The sequence below is a fragment of the Vidua chalybeata genome, unplaced genomic scaffold, assembly GCF_026979565.1.
Source record: "Vidua chalybeata isolate OUT-0048 unplaced genomic scaffold, bVidCha1 merged haplotype W_reject_6, whole genome shotgun sequence".
In the NCBI taxonomy this organism is placed as follows: Eukaryota; Metazoa; Chordata; class Aves; order Passeriformes; family Viduidae; genus Vidua; species Vidua chalybeata.
The window spans coordinates 783,904-802,421 of record NW_026530355.1 but is presented as its reverse complement, the minus strand read 5'-3'; the positions used below and the strand labels follow the sequence as shown (position 1 = coordinate 802,421).

The 18,518-nt window shown below is 50.3% G+C and overlaps 1 protein-coding gene across 1 annotated transcript; it reads left to right on the top strand.

The window, feature by feature from the left end:
• On the top strand, nt 1–1,016 carry LOC128783240 (zinc finger protein 239-like). The gene is made up of 3 exons (XM_053933879.1): nt 1–52; nt 238–336; nt 430–1,016. The coding sequence occupies exons 1-3, from the start codon at nt 1–3 to the stop codon at nt 1,014–1,016; spliced, it is 738 nt and encodes a 245-aa protein (XP_053789854.1).
• The last annotated feature ends 17,502 nt before the right edge of the window (nt 1,017–18,518 follow it).

Here is an 18,518-nt window from a genome sequence, read left to right as displayed (position 1 = left end):
ATGGAGGAGAAGGTTGCGAGGAAGAGAAAGGTGCCCCGGGACAACCAGGCAGGTGAGGAGGAAGTCAGTGCCCCTTTCCCCCTCTCTCCTGCTCCATCTCCCAGCCCAGCATGGCCCCCGGCTGCAGGACAGCCCCGCTGCCGACGCCGTCCTGCCGGGAATGCACTGGGGGGATCTCCTTCCCCTTCCCTCTGGCACGGAGGCAAACCCATTGTCTCCTTGTCCTTCCTCCCCCAGACCAAGAGCTGAGGATGGAGACCTGCAAGGACAAATCCCCACGGCAGAACCTCATGGCAGAGGCTGTTTTGAGTGGCTCCATGGTGCAGGAATCCAATGGCAAGGAAAAGCCCCAGAGATTCCACAGGAGGAGAGGCTGCAAACCCAGCCCAGGGTGCTGTGAGGAGGAAAGACCCACCCTGTGCCAGGAAGGTGGGCAGAGCTTCAGCCAGAGCTCGGAGCTGGTGGTCCGTGAGCAGCTTCATGATGGGGAGAAGCCCTACAAGTGCCTGGAGTGTGGGAAGAGCTTCAGGCAGAGCTCCGACCTGATCTGGCACCAGGTGATCCACACCGAGGAATGGCCCTATGAGTGTGGGGAGTATGGGAAGGGCTTCAGCTGCAGATCCAACCTCATCATCCACCAACGCATCCATACTGGGGAGAGACCCTACGAGTGTCCTGAGTGTCAGAAGAGGTTTCACAGCAGCTCAGATCTCCTCTGCCACCAGCGGAGTCACACAGAGGAGAGGCCATTCCACTGCCCTGACTGCGGGAAGAGCTTTAAGTGCAACTCCCACCTCGTCAGGCACCGGTGCATCCACACCGGGGAGAGGCCTTACGAGTGCCCCACATGTGGGAAGAGGTTTCAGACCAGCTCCAATCTCCTCCTGCATGAGCGGATTCCCACCGAGGAGAGGCCCTTCCGCTGCCCTGACTGTGGGAAGAGCTTTAAGTGCAGCTCCCACGTCATCAGGCATCGGCGCATCCACACTGGGGAGAGGCCCTGCGAGTGTCCCTAGTGTGGGAAGAACTTCCCCCAGAGCTTTAACTTGACCAGAAAGCAGTGGAGTCACCGGTAAGGGAAGCCCTGCAAATGCCCCAACTCCAGGAAGAGCTTCATGCACCGCTCCAGCTTCATCCCCCACTGGAGAACCCAGACTGGGAAGAGCCCTGGTGACCCATGTTCCCTGTGATCCATGCTGGGAAGACACCTGTACCTTCTCCTGCCCCTGCCAATGGCATTATGTGGGAGTGAAGAACATGAGGGTCTGGCCATGGCCCTGTCATGACATTCACTCCCACCTCAGGTCATTGCCAGGGGCAGGAAAGGGACTCTCTCTCTCTGTGTCTGAGGAGAAGGGTGTCCTTTCCAGGCAGGAGGAAATACGTGGCTGGGATGGGACGTTTGGTGGTGATGTAGTCTTCCCTGTAAATAGTTTTTCTTATCCCTTCTGTTATCAATATTGTTTCTGTTCCTGTTTGTTCCTTGTCTCGTTGATATTCCCAGTAAATTGTTCTTATCCCAGCCCAGGATCTTTGCCTTTTGTGCTTTCCATGGGAGGCGGGAGGGCAGCGAGCGGCAGCACGGTTTTGGTGGGAGCAGGAAATTGGGGAATCCCATTCCTGAGCCCCAGCCCGTGGAAACCGAGCATCCCAGCTGGTGCCAGCCTTGGTGGCCACGGCAACAGCCTTGGGAGAGGGTCCCTGGCTGGGGCTGTGGGAACCTCTTCACTCTGGTGCCCAGGGACAGGAGTGGAGGGAGCGGCTGCAGCTGAGTCGGGGCAGGCTTGGGTTGGATCTCAGGAAAAGGTTTTTTCCCAGAGGCTGCTGGGGCACTGCCCAGGCTGCCCAGGGAAGGGTGACAGCTCCAGGGCTCTCTGAGCTCCAGCAGCGTTTGGACAGCGCTGCCAGGCCCAGGCTGGCATTGTTGGGGTGTCCTGTGCAGGGCCAGCAGTTGGACTCGAGGATCCTGATGGGTCCCTCCCAGCTCAGCCAATTCTGTGGCTCTGGGATCCCATGACCCTGGGGATGGGACTGCCAATGGTTGCCATGGCAACGGGCTCTGGCTCCAGGCCTGAGCTGGTGTCCATGGCAACCACCCCTGGCATGGGGTCTCCATGGAGCTGCCCAGGGACTGACTATAGCAACAGGGGATGTGATGGTTGCCATGGAAACTGACCACAGCAACATGGGGTGATGATGGTTGCCATGGAAACTAACCATAGCAACAGGGGTTGGTGATGATAGTTGCCATGGAAACTGACCATAGCAACAGGGGACGGTGATGGTTGCCATGGAAACTGACCATAGCAACAGGGGCTGCTGCTGCTGGTTGCTATGGAAACTGATCATAGCAACAGGGGATGTGACTGTTGCCATGGAAACTGACCACAGCAACAGGGACTGGTGGTGATGGTTGCCATGGAAACTGACCATAGCAACAGGGGTTAGTAATGATGGCTGCTATGGAAAGTGACCACAGCAACGGGTCCTGGTGATGGTTGCCATGGAAACTGACCATAACAACAGGGAATGGTGATGATGGTTGCCATGGAAACTGCCAATAGCAACAGGGGATGTGATGGTTGCCATGGAAACTGACCATAGCAACAGGGGATGTGATGGTTGCCATGGAAACAGACCACAGCAACATGGGGTGATGATGGTTGCCATGGAAACTAACCATAGCAACAGGGGTTGGTGATGATGGTTGCCATGGAAACTGACCATCGCAACAGGGGTTGGTGATGATGGTTGCCATGGAAACTGACCATAGCAACAGGGGATGGTGATGGTTGCCATGGAAACTGACCATACCAACAGGGGATGTGATGGTTGCCATGGAAACTGACCACAGCAATGGGTCCTGGTGATGTTTGCCTGCTAAGGATCAGATTTGTCACAGGCCCTCAGACGGGTTCCATGGGGATTTTCCAAGAGTCTCCCGGCTGTTCAGGCGCTGGAATGTCACAGGCAGAGACAGGGGCTCCATGGAGACCTTCAAGTTACGCTTTCTTTTATCATAAGACGCTGAGGATGACTGCCGCCTTGAGGACACCTCTGAAACATCTGATGCTCCTGATCGTCATCATCTGGCTGTCACCGGTCAGGAGCTGGATAGTCCCACAGCCGAGAGAAAACATATGGGTCACGCTGGCGAAGTCCTTGAAGCAGGACAACTTCTGTATGGCCATGGGAAGTGTGGACAATCCGTTATCCACGTGCCTGGTAGGAGTCCCCCTGTCGCCAAACAACTATCCATATGCAGGAAAAAAACTTAATCCTGTGGACACCTGGGATGAGTGGACGAGGATTCTGCCACATGCACCACAGGAGCCCCAAGAATTGGACCTCTTGGGCTCCTCTCAGGCAACACATTGTGTCAGGTTTAGGTACCAGCCCTCCCAGAAAGACTGGGATCAAATGGCTAAACTCCACCCCGCTGGTACCCAAGAAGTAAAAAGACACGATGTATCTCCCCACGATCGGAGATACCATGCAGCAAATTGGTGCAATTACACCTCGACCATGGTATCTAGGTCCTCCTCAGTTCCCAGGGTGCTCCCCAGGGGGGTTTTTCTCATCTGCAGCCACAGGGTGTGGGCAGGGATTCCCTTCCAAATCCAAGGAGGCCCCTGCAGCCTTGGGCAGTTTACCACACTGACACCAAACAAAACCCAAATTTTAAATTGGAAAAACGAAAATAAATTGGCTCGCAAAAAGAGATCCTAAAACCAATTCAACGAAAATTGTGATTCAAAAATTTATAATTGGGGAAAGACTAAGAGAGTCACGGTATCCATATTTTTACTGTGGTATGCTGCAGCAAAGGCCCTCGGTGAGCTTTCTCACCTGGAGTGTTGGCTCAGTAAGCAGGCCAACGCCAGGTCCGCTGCCTTTTCTGACTTGCTAGCGGACGAAGAAGTCACCAGGCACGCCACACTGCAAAATAGGGCTGCTATTGACTTCTTACTGCTCGCCCATGGCCACGGCTGTGAGGACTTTGAAGGAATGTGCTGCTTCAATCTGGCATCAAAGAGCACATCCATCCAAGCTAATATCCAGCGGATCCGAGAGCAAGTTGACGACCTCAAGACTGAGACCTCGACTGTAGATCCTGTGAATAAACTGCTATCTCAATGGAGTGTCCCAGGGTGGGTTGCTATCATCCTCAGGGGACTCTTTTGGATCTTTCTGATAATGTTCATTATCTCACTTGCGTTATTTTTGTTTAGGCGTATGTTGCTTAAAATGTTGGGAAGTGCTTATTTAATAAATAAAAACAGGGGAGATGTAGGAGGAGGGGTTGGGGAAGGCAGTCTAGGGTTGCCATGGGAAACAGCAGTTGTATGAGTTCTCCACCCCCTTTTGTAAGAGAATTGTACCCTCCCCCTGTCCTGTCAGTTATAGTTCAAGTCTGCCCCTTAGCCTAGAATCTTCTCTGTTCCACGTTTTCCCTTTGGTTCTTCCACCAAGAACACTCCTTTCCCTTTTCCCCACTGGTTAATGTTATATTTCCCCTCCCTTTAGCCTTCTCCCGATTGTACCCTCGAATGCTAAACCCTCCTACCCCTACGCAGTAAAAGAATCCTCACCCCTCCCTTCGGGGCTCTCGGAATCTGCCTCCCTTCGGCTTCGTTGTCTCCCTGTTTGCCCCTTCTGCGACCCTTCAATAAAGGAGCCGGATTTCAGCAGCCCGAGTGTCCCCCCCGTTCTTCTGGTGGACCCTCAGATGTACCAGCTATCTGAGCTTTGTACCGAGTGGCTAAAAGCCCCCACGGCTCAGGAGTTATCATCCAGAACCGAGGAGACCAATGTGACATCATGGTACCTCGTGGAACCAGGCCTCCATTTTTACCGTCCAGAACCGTGGAGACCCTTGTGACAACATGGAACCTCGTGGAACCAGGGCTCCATTGCTACCGTCCAGTACCAAGGAGACCATTGTGACATCATGGATCCTTGTGGAACCAAGGCTCCAATGTTAGCAGTTGAGAAACGAGGAGAACCTTGTGACATCATGGAACCTCGTGGAACCAGGGCTCCATTGTTACCCTCCACAACCAAGGAGACCATTGTGACATCATGGAACCTCATGGAACCAAGGCTCCAATGTTATCATCCAGAACCGAGGAGACCATTGTGACATCATGGAACCTCGTGGAACCAGGGCTCCATTGTTACCGTCCAAAACCGAGAAGACCATTGTGACATCATGGAACCTCGTGGAACCAGGGATCCATTTTTACCGTCCAGAACCAAGGAGACCATTATGACATCATGGAACGTCATGGAAGCAAGGCTCCATTGTTACAATTCAGAACCAACGAGACCATTGTGACATCATGGAACCTTGTGGAACGAAGGCTCCATTATGACTGTCCATTACCAAGGAGACCATTGTGACATCATGGAATCTCGTGGAACCAAGGCTCCATTGTTACCGTCCATAACCGAAGAGACCATTGTGACATCATGGAACCTCGTGGAACCAAGGCTCCATTCTTTCCGTCCAGAATTTAGGAGACTATTGGTACATCATGGAACCTCGTGGAACCAAGGCTGCATTGTTACGGTCCATAACTGAAGAGACCATTGGGACATCATGGAACCTCATGGAAGCAAGGCTCCATTGTTATCGTCCAGAACCGAGAAGACCATTCTGACATCATGGAACCTCCGTGAATCGGGGCTCCATTGTTACCATCCAGAACCGAGGAGACCATTGTGACATCATGGAACCTCGTGGAATCAGGGCTCCATTGTTACCGTCCAGAACCAAGGAGACCATTGGGACATCATGGAACCTCATGGAACCAAGGCTCCATTCTTAACAGTCGAGAACCAAGGAGACCATTGTGACATCATGCAGCCTCCTTGAACCAGGGCTGCATTGTTACTGTCCAGAACCAAGGAGACCCTTGTGACATCATGGAACCTCATGGAAACCAGGCTCCATTCTAACCGTCCAGAACCAAGGAAATCCTTGTGACATCATGAAACCTCATGGCACCAAGGCTCTATTGTTACAATCCAGAACCAAGGAGACACTTGTGACATCATGGAACCTCGTGGAACCAAGGCTCCACTGTTAACAGTCGAGAACCAAAGAGATACATGTGACATCACGGAACCTCGTGGAACCAGGGCTCCATTGTTACCCTCCACAACCAAGGAGACCATTGTGACATCAAGGAACCTCGTGGAACCAAGGCTCCATTGTTCCCGTCCAGAACCAAGGAGACCATTGTGACATCATGGAACGTTGTGGAACCAAGGCTGCATTCTTAACAGTCGAGAACCAAGGAGACCATTGTGACATCATGGAACCTCGTGGAACCAAGGCTCCATTCTTTCCGTCCAGAACTTAGGAGACTATTGGTACATCATGGAACCTCGTGGAACCAAGGCTCCATTGTTACGGTCCATAACCGAAGAGACCATTGTGACATCATGGAACCTCATGGAAACAAGGCCCATTATTACCCAGCAGAACCAAGGAGACCATTGTGACATCATGGAAACTCGTGGAACCAAGGTTCCATTGTTACCGTCCAGAACCGAGGAGACCATTGTCACATCATGGAGCCTCGTAGAACCAAAGCTCCATTGTTACCCACCAGAACCAAGGAGACCATTGTGACATCATGGAACCTTGTGGAACCAGGGCTTCATTGCGACAGTCTAAAATCTAGTAGACCATTGTGACATCATGGAACCTTGTGGAACCAGGGATCCATTCTTTCCATCCAGAACTGAGGAGACTCTTGTGACATCATGGAACCTGATGGAACCAAGGCCTCTTTGTTCCCCTCCAAAACCAAGGAGACCCTTGTGACGTCATGGAGCCTCGTGGAACCAAGGCTCCACTGTTAACAGTCGAGAACCAAGGAGATACATGTGACATCACGGAACCTCGTGGAACCAAGGCTCCATTTTTACCGTCCATAACCGAAGAGACCATTGTGACATCATGGAACCTCGTGGAACCAGGGCTCCATTGTTACCGTCCAGAACCAAGGAGACCATTGTGACATCATGGAACCTCGTGGATCCAGGGCTCCATTGTTACCGTCCAAAACCGAGAAGACCCTTGTGACATCATGGAACCTCATGGAACCAGGGCTCCATTGTTAACGTCCAGAATGAAGGAGATCCTTGTGACATCATGAAACGTCATGGCACCAAGGCCCTATTGTTACAATCCAGAACCAAGGAGACCCTTTGTGACATCATGGAACCTCGTGGAACCAAGGCTCCATTGTTACCGTCCATAACCGAGGAGATCCTTGTCACATCATGGAACCTCGTGGAACCAAGGCTCCATTCTTTCCGTCCAGAACTTAGGAGACTATTGGTACATCATGGAACCTTGTGGAACCAAGGCTGCATTGTTACCGTCCATAACCGAAGAGACCATTGTGACATCATGGAACCTCGTGGAAGCAAGGCTCCATTGTTACCTACCAGAACCAAGGAGACCATTGTGACATCATGGAACCTCATGGAAACAAGGCTCCATTGTTACAATTGAGAACCAAGGAGACCATTGTGACATCATGGAACCTTGTGGAACCAGGGTTCCATCGTTACCGTCCAGAACGGAGGAGACCATTGTGACATCATGGAACCTCGTAGAACCAAGGCTCCATTGTTATCGTCCAGAACCGAGAAGACAATTGTGACATCATGGAACCTCCTTGAACCAGGGCTCCATTGTTAGCATCCAGAACCGAGGAGACGATTGTGACATCATGGAACCTCGTGGAACCAGGGCTCCATTTTTACCGTCCAGAACCAAGGAGACCATTGTGACATCATGGAACCTCATGGAAGCAAGGCTCCATTATTACAATTCAGAACCAACGAGACCGTTGTGACATCATGGAACCTTGTGGAACCAAGGCTCCATTATTACCGTCCATTACCAAGGAGACCATTGTGACATCATGGAACCTCGTGGAACCAAGGCTCCATTCTTTCCGTCCAGAACTTAGGAGACTATTGGTACATCATGGAACCTCGTGGAACCAAGGCTCCATTGTTTCGGTCCATAACCGAAGAGACCATTGTGACATCTTGGAACCTCGTGGAAGCAAGGCTCCATTGTTACCCACCAGAACCAAGGAGACCATTGTGACATCATGGAACCTCGTAGAACCAAGGCTCCATTGTTATCGTCCAGAACCGAGAAGACCATTCTGACACCATGGAACCTCCGTGAATCAGGGCTCCATTGTTACCGTCCAGAACCAAGGAGACCATTGGGACATCATGGAACCTCGTGGAACCAAGGCTCCATTGTTCCCGTCCAGAACCAATGAGAGCATTGTGACATCATTGAACCTCATGGAACCAGGGCTCCATTGTTACCGCCCAGAACTAAGGAGACCCGTGTGACATCATGAAACCTCATGCCACCAAGGCTCTATTGTTACCGTCCAGAACCAAGGAGACCATTATGACATCAAGGAACCTCGTGGAAACAAGGCTCCATTGTTACCACCAGAACCAAGGAGACCATTGGGACATCATGGAACCTCGTGGAACCAAGGCTCCATTGTTACCGTCCAGAACCAATGAGACGATTGGTACATCATGGAACCTCGTGGAACGAAGGCTCCATTCTTTCCGATCAGAACTTAGGAGACTATTGGTACATCATGGAATCTCGTGGAACCAAGGCTCCATTGTTACGGTCCAGAACCGAGGAGACCATTGTGACATCATGGAACCTCGTAGATCCAAGGCTCCATTGTTATCGTCCAGAACCGAGAAGACCATTGTGACATCATGGAACCTCCTTGAACCAGGGCTCCATTGTTACCATCCAGAACCGAGGAGACCATTGTAACATCATGGGACCTCGTGGAACCAATGCTCCACTGTTCCCGTCCAGAACCAATGAGACCATTGTGACATCATGGAACCTCGTGGAACCAGGGCTTCATTGCGACAGTCTAAAATCTAGTAGTCCATTGTGACATCATGGAACCTTGTGGAACCAGGGATCCATTCTTTCCATCCAGAACTGAGGAGACTCTTGTGACATCATGGAACCTGATGGATCCAAGGCTTCATTTTTACCCTCCAAAACCAAGGAGACCCTTGTGACGTCATGGAGCCTCGCGGAACCAAGGCTCCACTGTTAACAGTCGAGAACCAAGGAGATACATGTGACATCACGGAACCTCGTGGAACCAAGGCTGCATTGTTACCGTCCATAACCGAAGAGACCATTGTGACATCATGGAACCTCGTGGAACCAGGGCTCCATTGTTACCGTCCACAACCGAGAAGACCATTGTGACATCATGGAAACTTGTGGAACTAAGGATCCATTATTACCGTCCATAACCAAGGAGACCATTGTGACATCATGGAACCTCGTGGATCCAGGGCTCCATTGTTACCGTCCAAAACCGAGAAGACCCTTGTGACATCATGGAACCTCATGGAACCAGGGCTCCATTGTTACCGTCCAGAACTAAGGAGGCCCTTGTGACCTCATGGAACCTCATGGAAACCAGGCTCCATTCTTACCGTCCAGAATAAAGGAGATCCTTGTGACATCATGAAACCTCATGGCACCAAGGCTCTATTGTTACAATCCAGAACCAAGGAGACCCTTGTGACATCATGGAACCTCGTGGAACCAAGGCTCCATTGTTACCATCCAGAACCGAGGAGACCATTGTGACATCATGGAACCTCGTGGAATCAGGGCTCCATTGTTACCGTCCAGAACCAAGGAGACCATTGGGACATCATGGAACCTCATGGAACCAAGGCTCCATTCTTAACAGTCGAGAACCAAGGAGACCATTGTGACATCATGCAGCCTCCTTGAACCAGGGCTGCATTGTTACTGTCCAGAACCAAGGAGACCCTTGTGACATCATGGAACCTCATGGAAACCAGGCTCCATTCTAACCGTCCAGAACCAAGGAAATCCTTGTGACATCATGAAACCTCATGGCACCAAGGCTCTATTGTTACAATCCAGAACCAAGGAGACACTTGTGACATCATGGAACCTCGTGGAACCAAGGCTCCACTGTTAACAGTCGAGAACCAAAGAGATACATGTGACATCACGGAACCTCGTGGAACCAGGGCTCCATTGTTACCCTCCACAACCAAGGAGACCATTGTGACATCAAGGAACCTCGTGGAACCAAGGCTCCATTGTTCCCGTCCAGAACCAAGGAGACCATTGTGACATCATGGAACGTTGTGGAACCAAGGCTGCATTCTTAACAGTCGAGAACCAAGGAGACCATTGTGACATCATGGAACCTCGTGGAACCAAGGCTCCATTCTTTCCGTCCAGAACTTAGGAGACTATTGGTACATCATGGAACCTCGTGGAACCAAGGCTCCATTGTTACGGTCCATAACCGAAGAGACCATTGTGACATCATGGAACCTCATGGAAACAAGGCCCATTATTACCCAGCAGAACCAAGGAGACCATTGTGACATCATGGAAACTCGTGGAACCAAGGTTCCATTGTTACCGTCCAGAACCGAGGAGACCATTGTCACATCATGGAGCCTCGTAGAACCAAAGCTCCATTGTTACCCACCAGAACCAAGGAGACCATTGTGACATCATGGAACCTTGTGGAACCAGGGCTTCATTGCGACAGTCTAAAATCTAGTAGACCATTGTGACATCATGGAACCTTGTGGAACCAGGGATCCATTCTTTCCATCCAGAACTGAGGAGACTCTTGTGACATCATGGAACCTGATGGAACCAAGGCCTCTTTGTTCCCCTCCAAAACCAAGGAGACCCTTGTGACGTCATGGAACCTCGTGGAACCAAGGCTCCACTGTTAACAGTCGAGAACCAAGGAGATACATGTGACATCACGGAACCTCGTGGAACCAAGGCTCCATTTTTACCGTCCATAACCGAAGAGACCATTGTGACATCATGGAACCTCGTGGAACCAGGGCTCCATTGTTACCGTCCAAAACCGAGAAGACCATTGTGACATCATGGAAACTTGTGGAACTAAGGATCCATTATTACCGTCCATAACCAAGGAGACCATTGTGACATCATGGAACCTCGTGGATCCAGAGCTCCATTGTTACCGTCCAAAACCGAGAAGACCCTTGTGACATCATGGAACCTCATGGAACCAGGGCTCCATTGTTAACGTCCAGAATGAAGGAGATCCTTGTGACCTCATGGAACCTCATGGCACCAAGGCTCTATTATTACAATCCAGAACCGAGGAGACCCTTGTGACATCATGGAACCTCGTGGAACCAAGGCTCCATTGTTACCGTCCATAACCGAGGAGATCCTTGTCACATCATGGAACCTCGTGGAGCCAAGGCTCCTTTCTTTCCGTCCAGAACTTAGGAGACTATTGGTACATCATGGAACCTTGTGGAACCAAGGCTGCATTGTTACCGTCCATAACCGAAGAGACCATTGTGACATCACGGAACCTCGTGGAAGCAAGGCTCCATTGTTACCTACCAGAACCAAGGAGACCATTGTGACATCATGGAACCTCATGGAAACAAGGCTCCATTGTTACAATTGAGAACCAAGGAGACCATTGTGACATCATGGAACCTTGTGGAACCAGGGTTCCATCGTTACCGTCCAGAACGGAGGAGACCATTGTGACATCATGGAACCTCGTGGAACCAAGGCTCCATTGTTATCGTCCAGAACCGAGAAGACAATTGTGACATCATGGAACCTCCTTGAACCAGGGCTCCATTGTTAGCATCCAGAACCGAGGAGACGATTGTGACATCATGGAACCTCGTGGAACCAGGGCTCCATTTTTACCGTCCAGAACCAAGGAGACCATTGTGACATCATGGAACCTCATGGAAGCAAGGCTCCATTATTACAATTCAGAACCAACGAGACCGTTGTGACATCATGGAACCTTGTGGAACCAAGGCTCCATTATTACCGTCCATTACCAAGGAGACCATTGTGACATCATGGAACCTCGTGGAACCAAGGCTCCATTCTTTCCGTCCAGAACTTAGGAGACTATTGGTACATCATGGAACCTCGTGGAACCAAGGCTCCATTGTTTCGGTCCATAACCGAAGAGACCATTGTGACATCATGGAACCTCGTGGAAGCAAGGCTCCATTGTTACCCACCAGAACCAAGGAGACCATTGTGACATCATGGAACCTCGTAGAACCAAGGCTCCATTGTTATCGTCCAGAACCGAGAAGACCATTCTGACACCATGGAACCTCCGTGAATCAGGGCTCCATTGTTACCGTCCAGAACCAAGGAGACCATTTGGACATCATGGAACCTCGTGGAACCAAGGCTCCATTGTTCCCGTCCAGAACCAATGAGAGCATTGTGACATCATTGAACCTCATGGAACCAGGGCTCCATTGTTACCGCCCAGAACTAAGGAGACCATTATGACATCAAGGAACCTCGTGGAAACAAGGCTCCATTGTTACCACCAGAACCAAGGAGACCATTGGGACATCATGGAACCTCGTGGAACCAAGGCTCCATTGTTACCGTCCAGAACCAATGAGACGATTGGTACATCATGGAACCTCGTGGAACGAAGGCTCCATTCTTTCCGATCAGAACTTAGGAGACTATTGGTACATCATGGAATCTCGTGGAACCAAGGCTCCATTGTTACGGTCCAGAACCGAGGAGACCATTGTGACATCATGGAACCTCGTAGATCCAAGGCTCCATTGTTATCGTCCAGAACCGAGAAGACCATTGTGACATCATGGAACCTCCTTGAACCAGGGCTCCATTGTTACCATCCAGAACCGAGGAGACCATTGTAACATCATGGGACCTCGTGGAACCAATGCTCCACTGTTCCCGTCCAGAACCAATGAGACCATTGTGACATCATGGAACCTCGTGGAACCAGGGCTTCATTGCGACAGTCTAAAATCTAGTAGTCCATTGTGACATCATGGAACCTTGTGGAACCAGGGATCCATTCTTTCCATCCAGAACTGAGGAGACTCTTGTGACATCATGGAACCTGATGGATCCAAGGCTTCATTTTTACCCTCCAAAACCAAGGAGACCCTTGTGACGTCATGGAACCTCGCGGAACCAAGGCTCCACTGTTAACAGTCGAGAACCAAGGAGATACATGTGACATCACGGAACCTCGTGGAACCAAGGCTGCATTGTTACCGTCCATAACCGAAGAGACCATTGTGACATCATGGAACCTCGTGGAACCAGGGCTCCATTGTTACCGTCCACAACCGAGAAGACCATTGTGACATCATGGAAACTTGTGGAACTAAGGATCCATTATTACCGTCCATAACCAAGGAGACCATTGTGACATCATGGAACCTCGTGGATCCAGGGCTCCATTGTTACCGTCCAGAACCAAGGAGACCATTGTGACATCATGGAACCTCATGGAACCAAGGCTCCATTGTTACCGTCCAGAACTAAGGAGGCCCTTGTGACCTCATGGAACCTCATGGAAACCAGGCTCCATTCTTACCGTCCAGAATAAAGGAGATCCTTGTGACATCATGAAACCTCATGGCACCAAGGCTCTATTGTTACAATCCAGAACCAAGGAGACCCTTGTGACATCATGGAACCTCGTGGAACCAAGGCTCCATTGTTACCATCCAGAACCGAGGAGACCATTGTGACATCATGGAACCTCGTGGAATCAGGGCTCCATTGTTACCATCCAGAACCAAGGAGACCATTGGGACATCATGGAACCTCGTGGAACCAAGGCTCCATTGCTACCCTCCAGAAACAAGGAGAGCATTGTGGCATCATGGAACCTCGTGGAACCAAGGCCCCATTGTTCCAGTCCAGAACCAAGGAAAGCATTGTGACATCATGGAACCTAGTGGAACCAAGGCTCCATTGTTAACAGTCGAGAACCAAGGAGACCATTGTGACATCATGGAACCTCGTGGATCCAGGGCTCCATTGTTACCGTCCAAAACCTAGAAGACCCTTGTGACATCATGAAACCTCATGCCACCAAGGCTCTATTGTTACCGTCCAGAACCAAGGAGACCATTATGACATCAAGGAACCTCGTGGAAACAAGGCTCCATTGTTACCACCAGAACCAAGGAGACCATTGGGACATCATGGAACCTCGTGGAACCAAGGCTCCATTGTTACCGTCCAGAACCAATGAGACGATTGGTACATCATGGAACCTCGTGGAACGAAGGCTCCATTCTTTCCGATCAGAACTTAGGAGACTATTGGTACATCATGGAATCTCGTGGAACCAAGGCTCCATTGTTACGGTCCAGAACCGAGGAGACCATTGTGACATCATGGAACCTCGTAGATCCAAGGCTCCATTGTTATCGTCCAGAACCGAGAAGACCATTGTGACATCATGGAACCTCCTTGAACCAGGGCTCCATTGTTACCATCCAGAACCGAGGAGACCATTGTAACATCATGGGACCTCGTGGAACCAATGCTCCACTGTTCCCGTCCAGAACCAATGAGACCATTGTGACATCATGGAACCTCGTGGAACCAGGGCTTCATTGCGACAGTCTAAAATCTAGTAGTCCATTGTGACATCATGGAACCTTGTGGAACCAGGGATCCATTCTTTCCATCCAGAACTGAGGAGACTCTTGTGACATCATGGAACCTGATGGATCCAAGGCTTCATTTTTACCCTCCAAAACCAAGGAGACCCTTGTGACGTCATGGAACCTCGCGGAACCAAGGCTCCACTGTTAACAGTCGAGAACCAAGGAGATACATGTGACATCACGGAACCTCGTGGAACCAAGGCTGCATTGTTACCGTCCATAACCGAAGAGACCATTGTGACATCATGGAACCTCGTGGAACCAGGGCTCCATTGTTACCGTCCACAACCGAGAAGACCATTGTGACATCATGGAAACTTGTGGAACTAAGGATCCATTATTACCGTCCATAACCAAGGAGACCATTGTGACATCATGGAACCTCGTGGATCCAGGGCTCCATTGTTACCGTCCAAAACCGAGAAGACCCTTGTGACATCATGGAACCTCATGGAACCAGGGCTCCATTGTTACCGTCCAGAACTAAGGAGGCCCTTGTGACCTCATGGAACCTCATGGAAACCAGGCTCCATTCTTACCGTCCAGAATAAAGGAGATCCTTGTGACATCATGAAACCTCATGGCACCAAGGCTCTATTGTTACAATCCAGAACCAAGGAGACCCTTGTGACATCATGGAACCTCGTGGAACCAAGGCTCCATTGTTACCATCCAGAACCGAGGAGACCATTGTGACATCATGGAACCTCGTGGAATCAGGGCTCCATTGTTACCATCCAGAACCAAGGAGACCATTGGGACATCATGGAACCTCGTGGAACCAAGGCTCAATTGCTACCCTCCAGAAACAAGGAGAGCATTGTGGCATCATGGAACCTCGTGGAACCAAGGCTCCATTGTTCCAGTCCAGAACCAAGGAAAGCATTGTGACATCATGGAACCTAGTGGAACCAAGGCTCCATTGTTAACAGTCGAGAACCAAGGAGACCATTGTGACATCATGGAACCTCGTGGATCCAGGGCTCCATTGTTACCGTCCAAAACCGAGAAGACCCTTGTGACATCATGGAACCTCATGGAACCAGGGCTCCATTGTTACCGTCCAGAATGAAGGAGATCCTTGTAACATCATGAAACGTCATGGCACCAAGGCCCTATTGTTACAATCCAGAACCAAGGAGACCCTTTGTGACATCATGGAACCTCGTGGAACCAAGGCTCCATTGTTACCATCCAGAACCAAGGAGACCATTGGGACATCATGGAACCTCGTGGAACCAAGGCTCCATTCTTTCCGTCCAGAACTTAGGAGACTATTGGTACATCATGGAACCTTGTGGAACCAAGGCTGCATTGTTACCGTCCATAACCGAAGAGACCATTGTGACATCATGGAACCTCGTGGAAGCAAGGCTCCATTGTTACCTACCAGAACCAAGGAGACCATTGTGACATCATGGAACCTCATGGAAACAAGGCTCCATTGTTACAATTGAGAACCAAGGAGACCATTGTGACATCATGGAACCTTGTGGAACCAGGGTTCCATCGTTACCGTCCAGAACGGAGGAGACCATTGTGACATCATGGAACCTCGTAGAACCAAGGCTCCATTGTTATCGTCCAGAACCGAGAAGACAATTGTGACATCATGGAACCTCCTTGAACCAGGGCTCCATTGTTAGCATCCAGAACCGAGGAGACGATTGTGACATCATGGAACCTCGTGGAACCAGGGCTCCATTTTTACCGTCCAGAACCAAGGAGACCATTGTGACATCATGGAACCTCATGGAAGCAAGGCTCCATTATTACAATTCAGAACCAACGAGACCGTTGTGACATCATGGAACCTTGTGGAACCAAGGCTCCATTATTACCGTCCATTACCAAGGAGACCATTGTGACATCATGGAACCTCGTGGAACCAAGGCTCCATTCTTTCCGTCCAGAACTTAGGAGACTATTGGTACATCATGGAACCTCGTGGAACCAAGGCTCCATTGTTTCGGTCCATAACCGAAGAGACCATTGTGACATCTTGGAACCTCGTGGAAGCAAGGCTCCATTGTTACCCACCAGAACCAAGGAGACCATTGTGACATCATGGAACCTCGTAGAACCAAGGCTCCATTGTTATCGTCCAGAACCGAGAAGACCATTCTGACACCATGGAACCTCCGTGAATCAGGGCTCCATTGTTACCGTCCAGAACCAAGGAGACCATTGGGACATCATGGAACCTCGTGGAACCAAGGCTCCATTGTTCCCGTCCAGAACCAATGAGAGCATTGTGACATCATGGAACCTCATGGAACCAGGGCTCCATTGTTACCGCCCAGAACTAAGGAGACCCGTGTGACATCATGAAACCTCATGCCACCAAGGCTCTATTGTTACCGTCCAGAACCAAGGAGACCATTATGACATCAAGGAACCTCGTGGAAACAAGGCTCCATTGTTACCACCAGAACCAAGGAGACCATTGTGACATCATGGAACCTCGTGGAACCAAGGCTCCATTGTTACCGTCCAGAACCAATGAGACGATTGGTACATCATGGAACCTCGTGGAACGAAGGCTCCATTCTTTCCGATCAGAACTTAGGAGACTATTGGTACATCATGGAATCTCGTGGAACCAAGGCTCCATTGTTACGGTCCAGAACCGAGGAGACCATTGTGACATCATGGAACCTCGTAGATCCAAGGCTCCATTGTTATCGTCCAGAACCGAGAAGACCATTGTGACATCATGGAACCTCCTTGAACCAGGGCTCCATTGTTACCATCCAGAACCGAGGAGACCATTGTAACATCATGGGACCTCGTGGAACCAATGCTCCACTGTTCCCGTCCAGAACCAATGAGACCATTGTGACATCATGGAACCTCGTGGAACCAGGGCTTCATTGCGACAGTCTAAAATCTAGTAGTCCATTGTGACATCATGGAACCTTGTGGAACCAGGGATCCATTCTTTCCATCCAGAACTGAGGAGACTCTTGTGACATCATGGAACCTGATGGATCCAAGGCTTCATTTTTACCCTCCAAAACCAAGGAGACCCTTGTGACGTCATGGAACCTCGCGGAACCAAGGCTCCACTGTTAACAGTCGAGAACCAAGGAGATACATGTGACATCACGGAACCTCGTGGAACCAAGGCTGCATTGTTACCGTCCATAACCGAAGAGACCATTGTGACATCATGGAACCTCGTGGAACCAGGGCTCCATTGTTACCGTCCACAACCGAGAAGACCATTGTGACATCATGGAAACTTGTGGAACTAAGGATCCATTATTACCGTCCATAACCAAGGAGACCATTGTGACATCATGGAACCTCGTGGATCCAGGGCTCCATTGTTACCGTCCAAAACCGAGAAGACCCTTGTGACATCATGGAACCTCATGGAACCAGGGCTCCATTGTTACCGTCCAGAACTAAGGAGGCCCTTGTGACCTCATGGAACCTCTTGGAAACCAGGCTCCATTCTTACCGTCCAGAATAAAGGAGATCCTTGTGACATCATGAAACCTCATGGCACCAAGGCTCTATTGTTACAATCCAGAACCAAGGAGACCCTTGTGACATCATGGAACCTCGTGGAACCAAGGCTCCATTGTTACCATCCAGAACCGAGGAGACCATTGTGACATCATGGAACCTCGTGGAATCAGGGCTCCATTGTTACCATCCAGAACCAAGGAGACCATTGGGACATCATGGAACCTCGTGGAACCAAGGCTCAATTGCTACCCTCCAGAAACAAGGAGAGCATTGTGGCATCATGGAACCTCGTGGAACCAAGGCCCCATTGTTCCAGTCCAGAACCAAGGAAAGCATTGTGACATCATGGAACCTAGTGGAACCAAGGCTCCATTGTTAACAGTCGAGAACCAAGGAGACCATTGTGACATCATGGAACCTCGTGGATCCAGGGCTCCATTGTTACC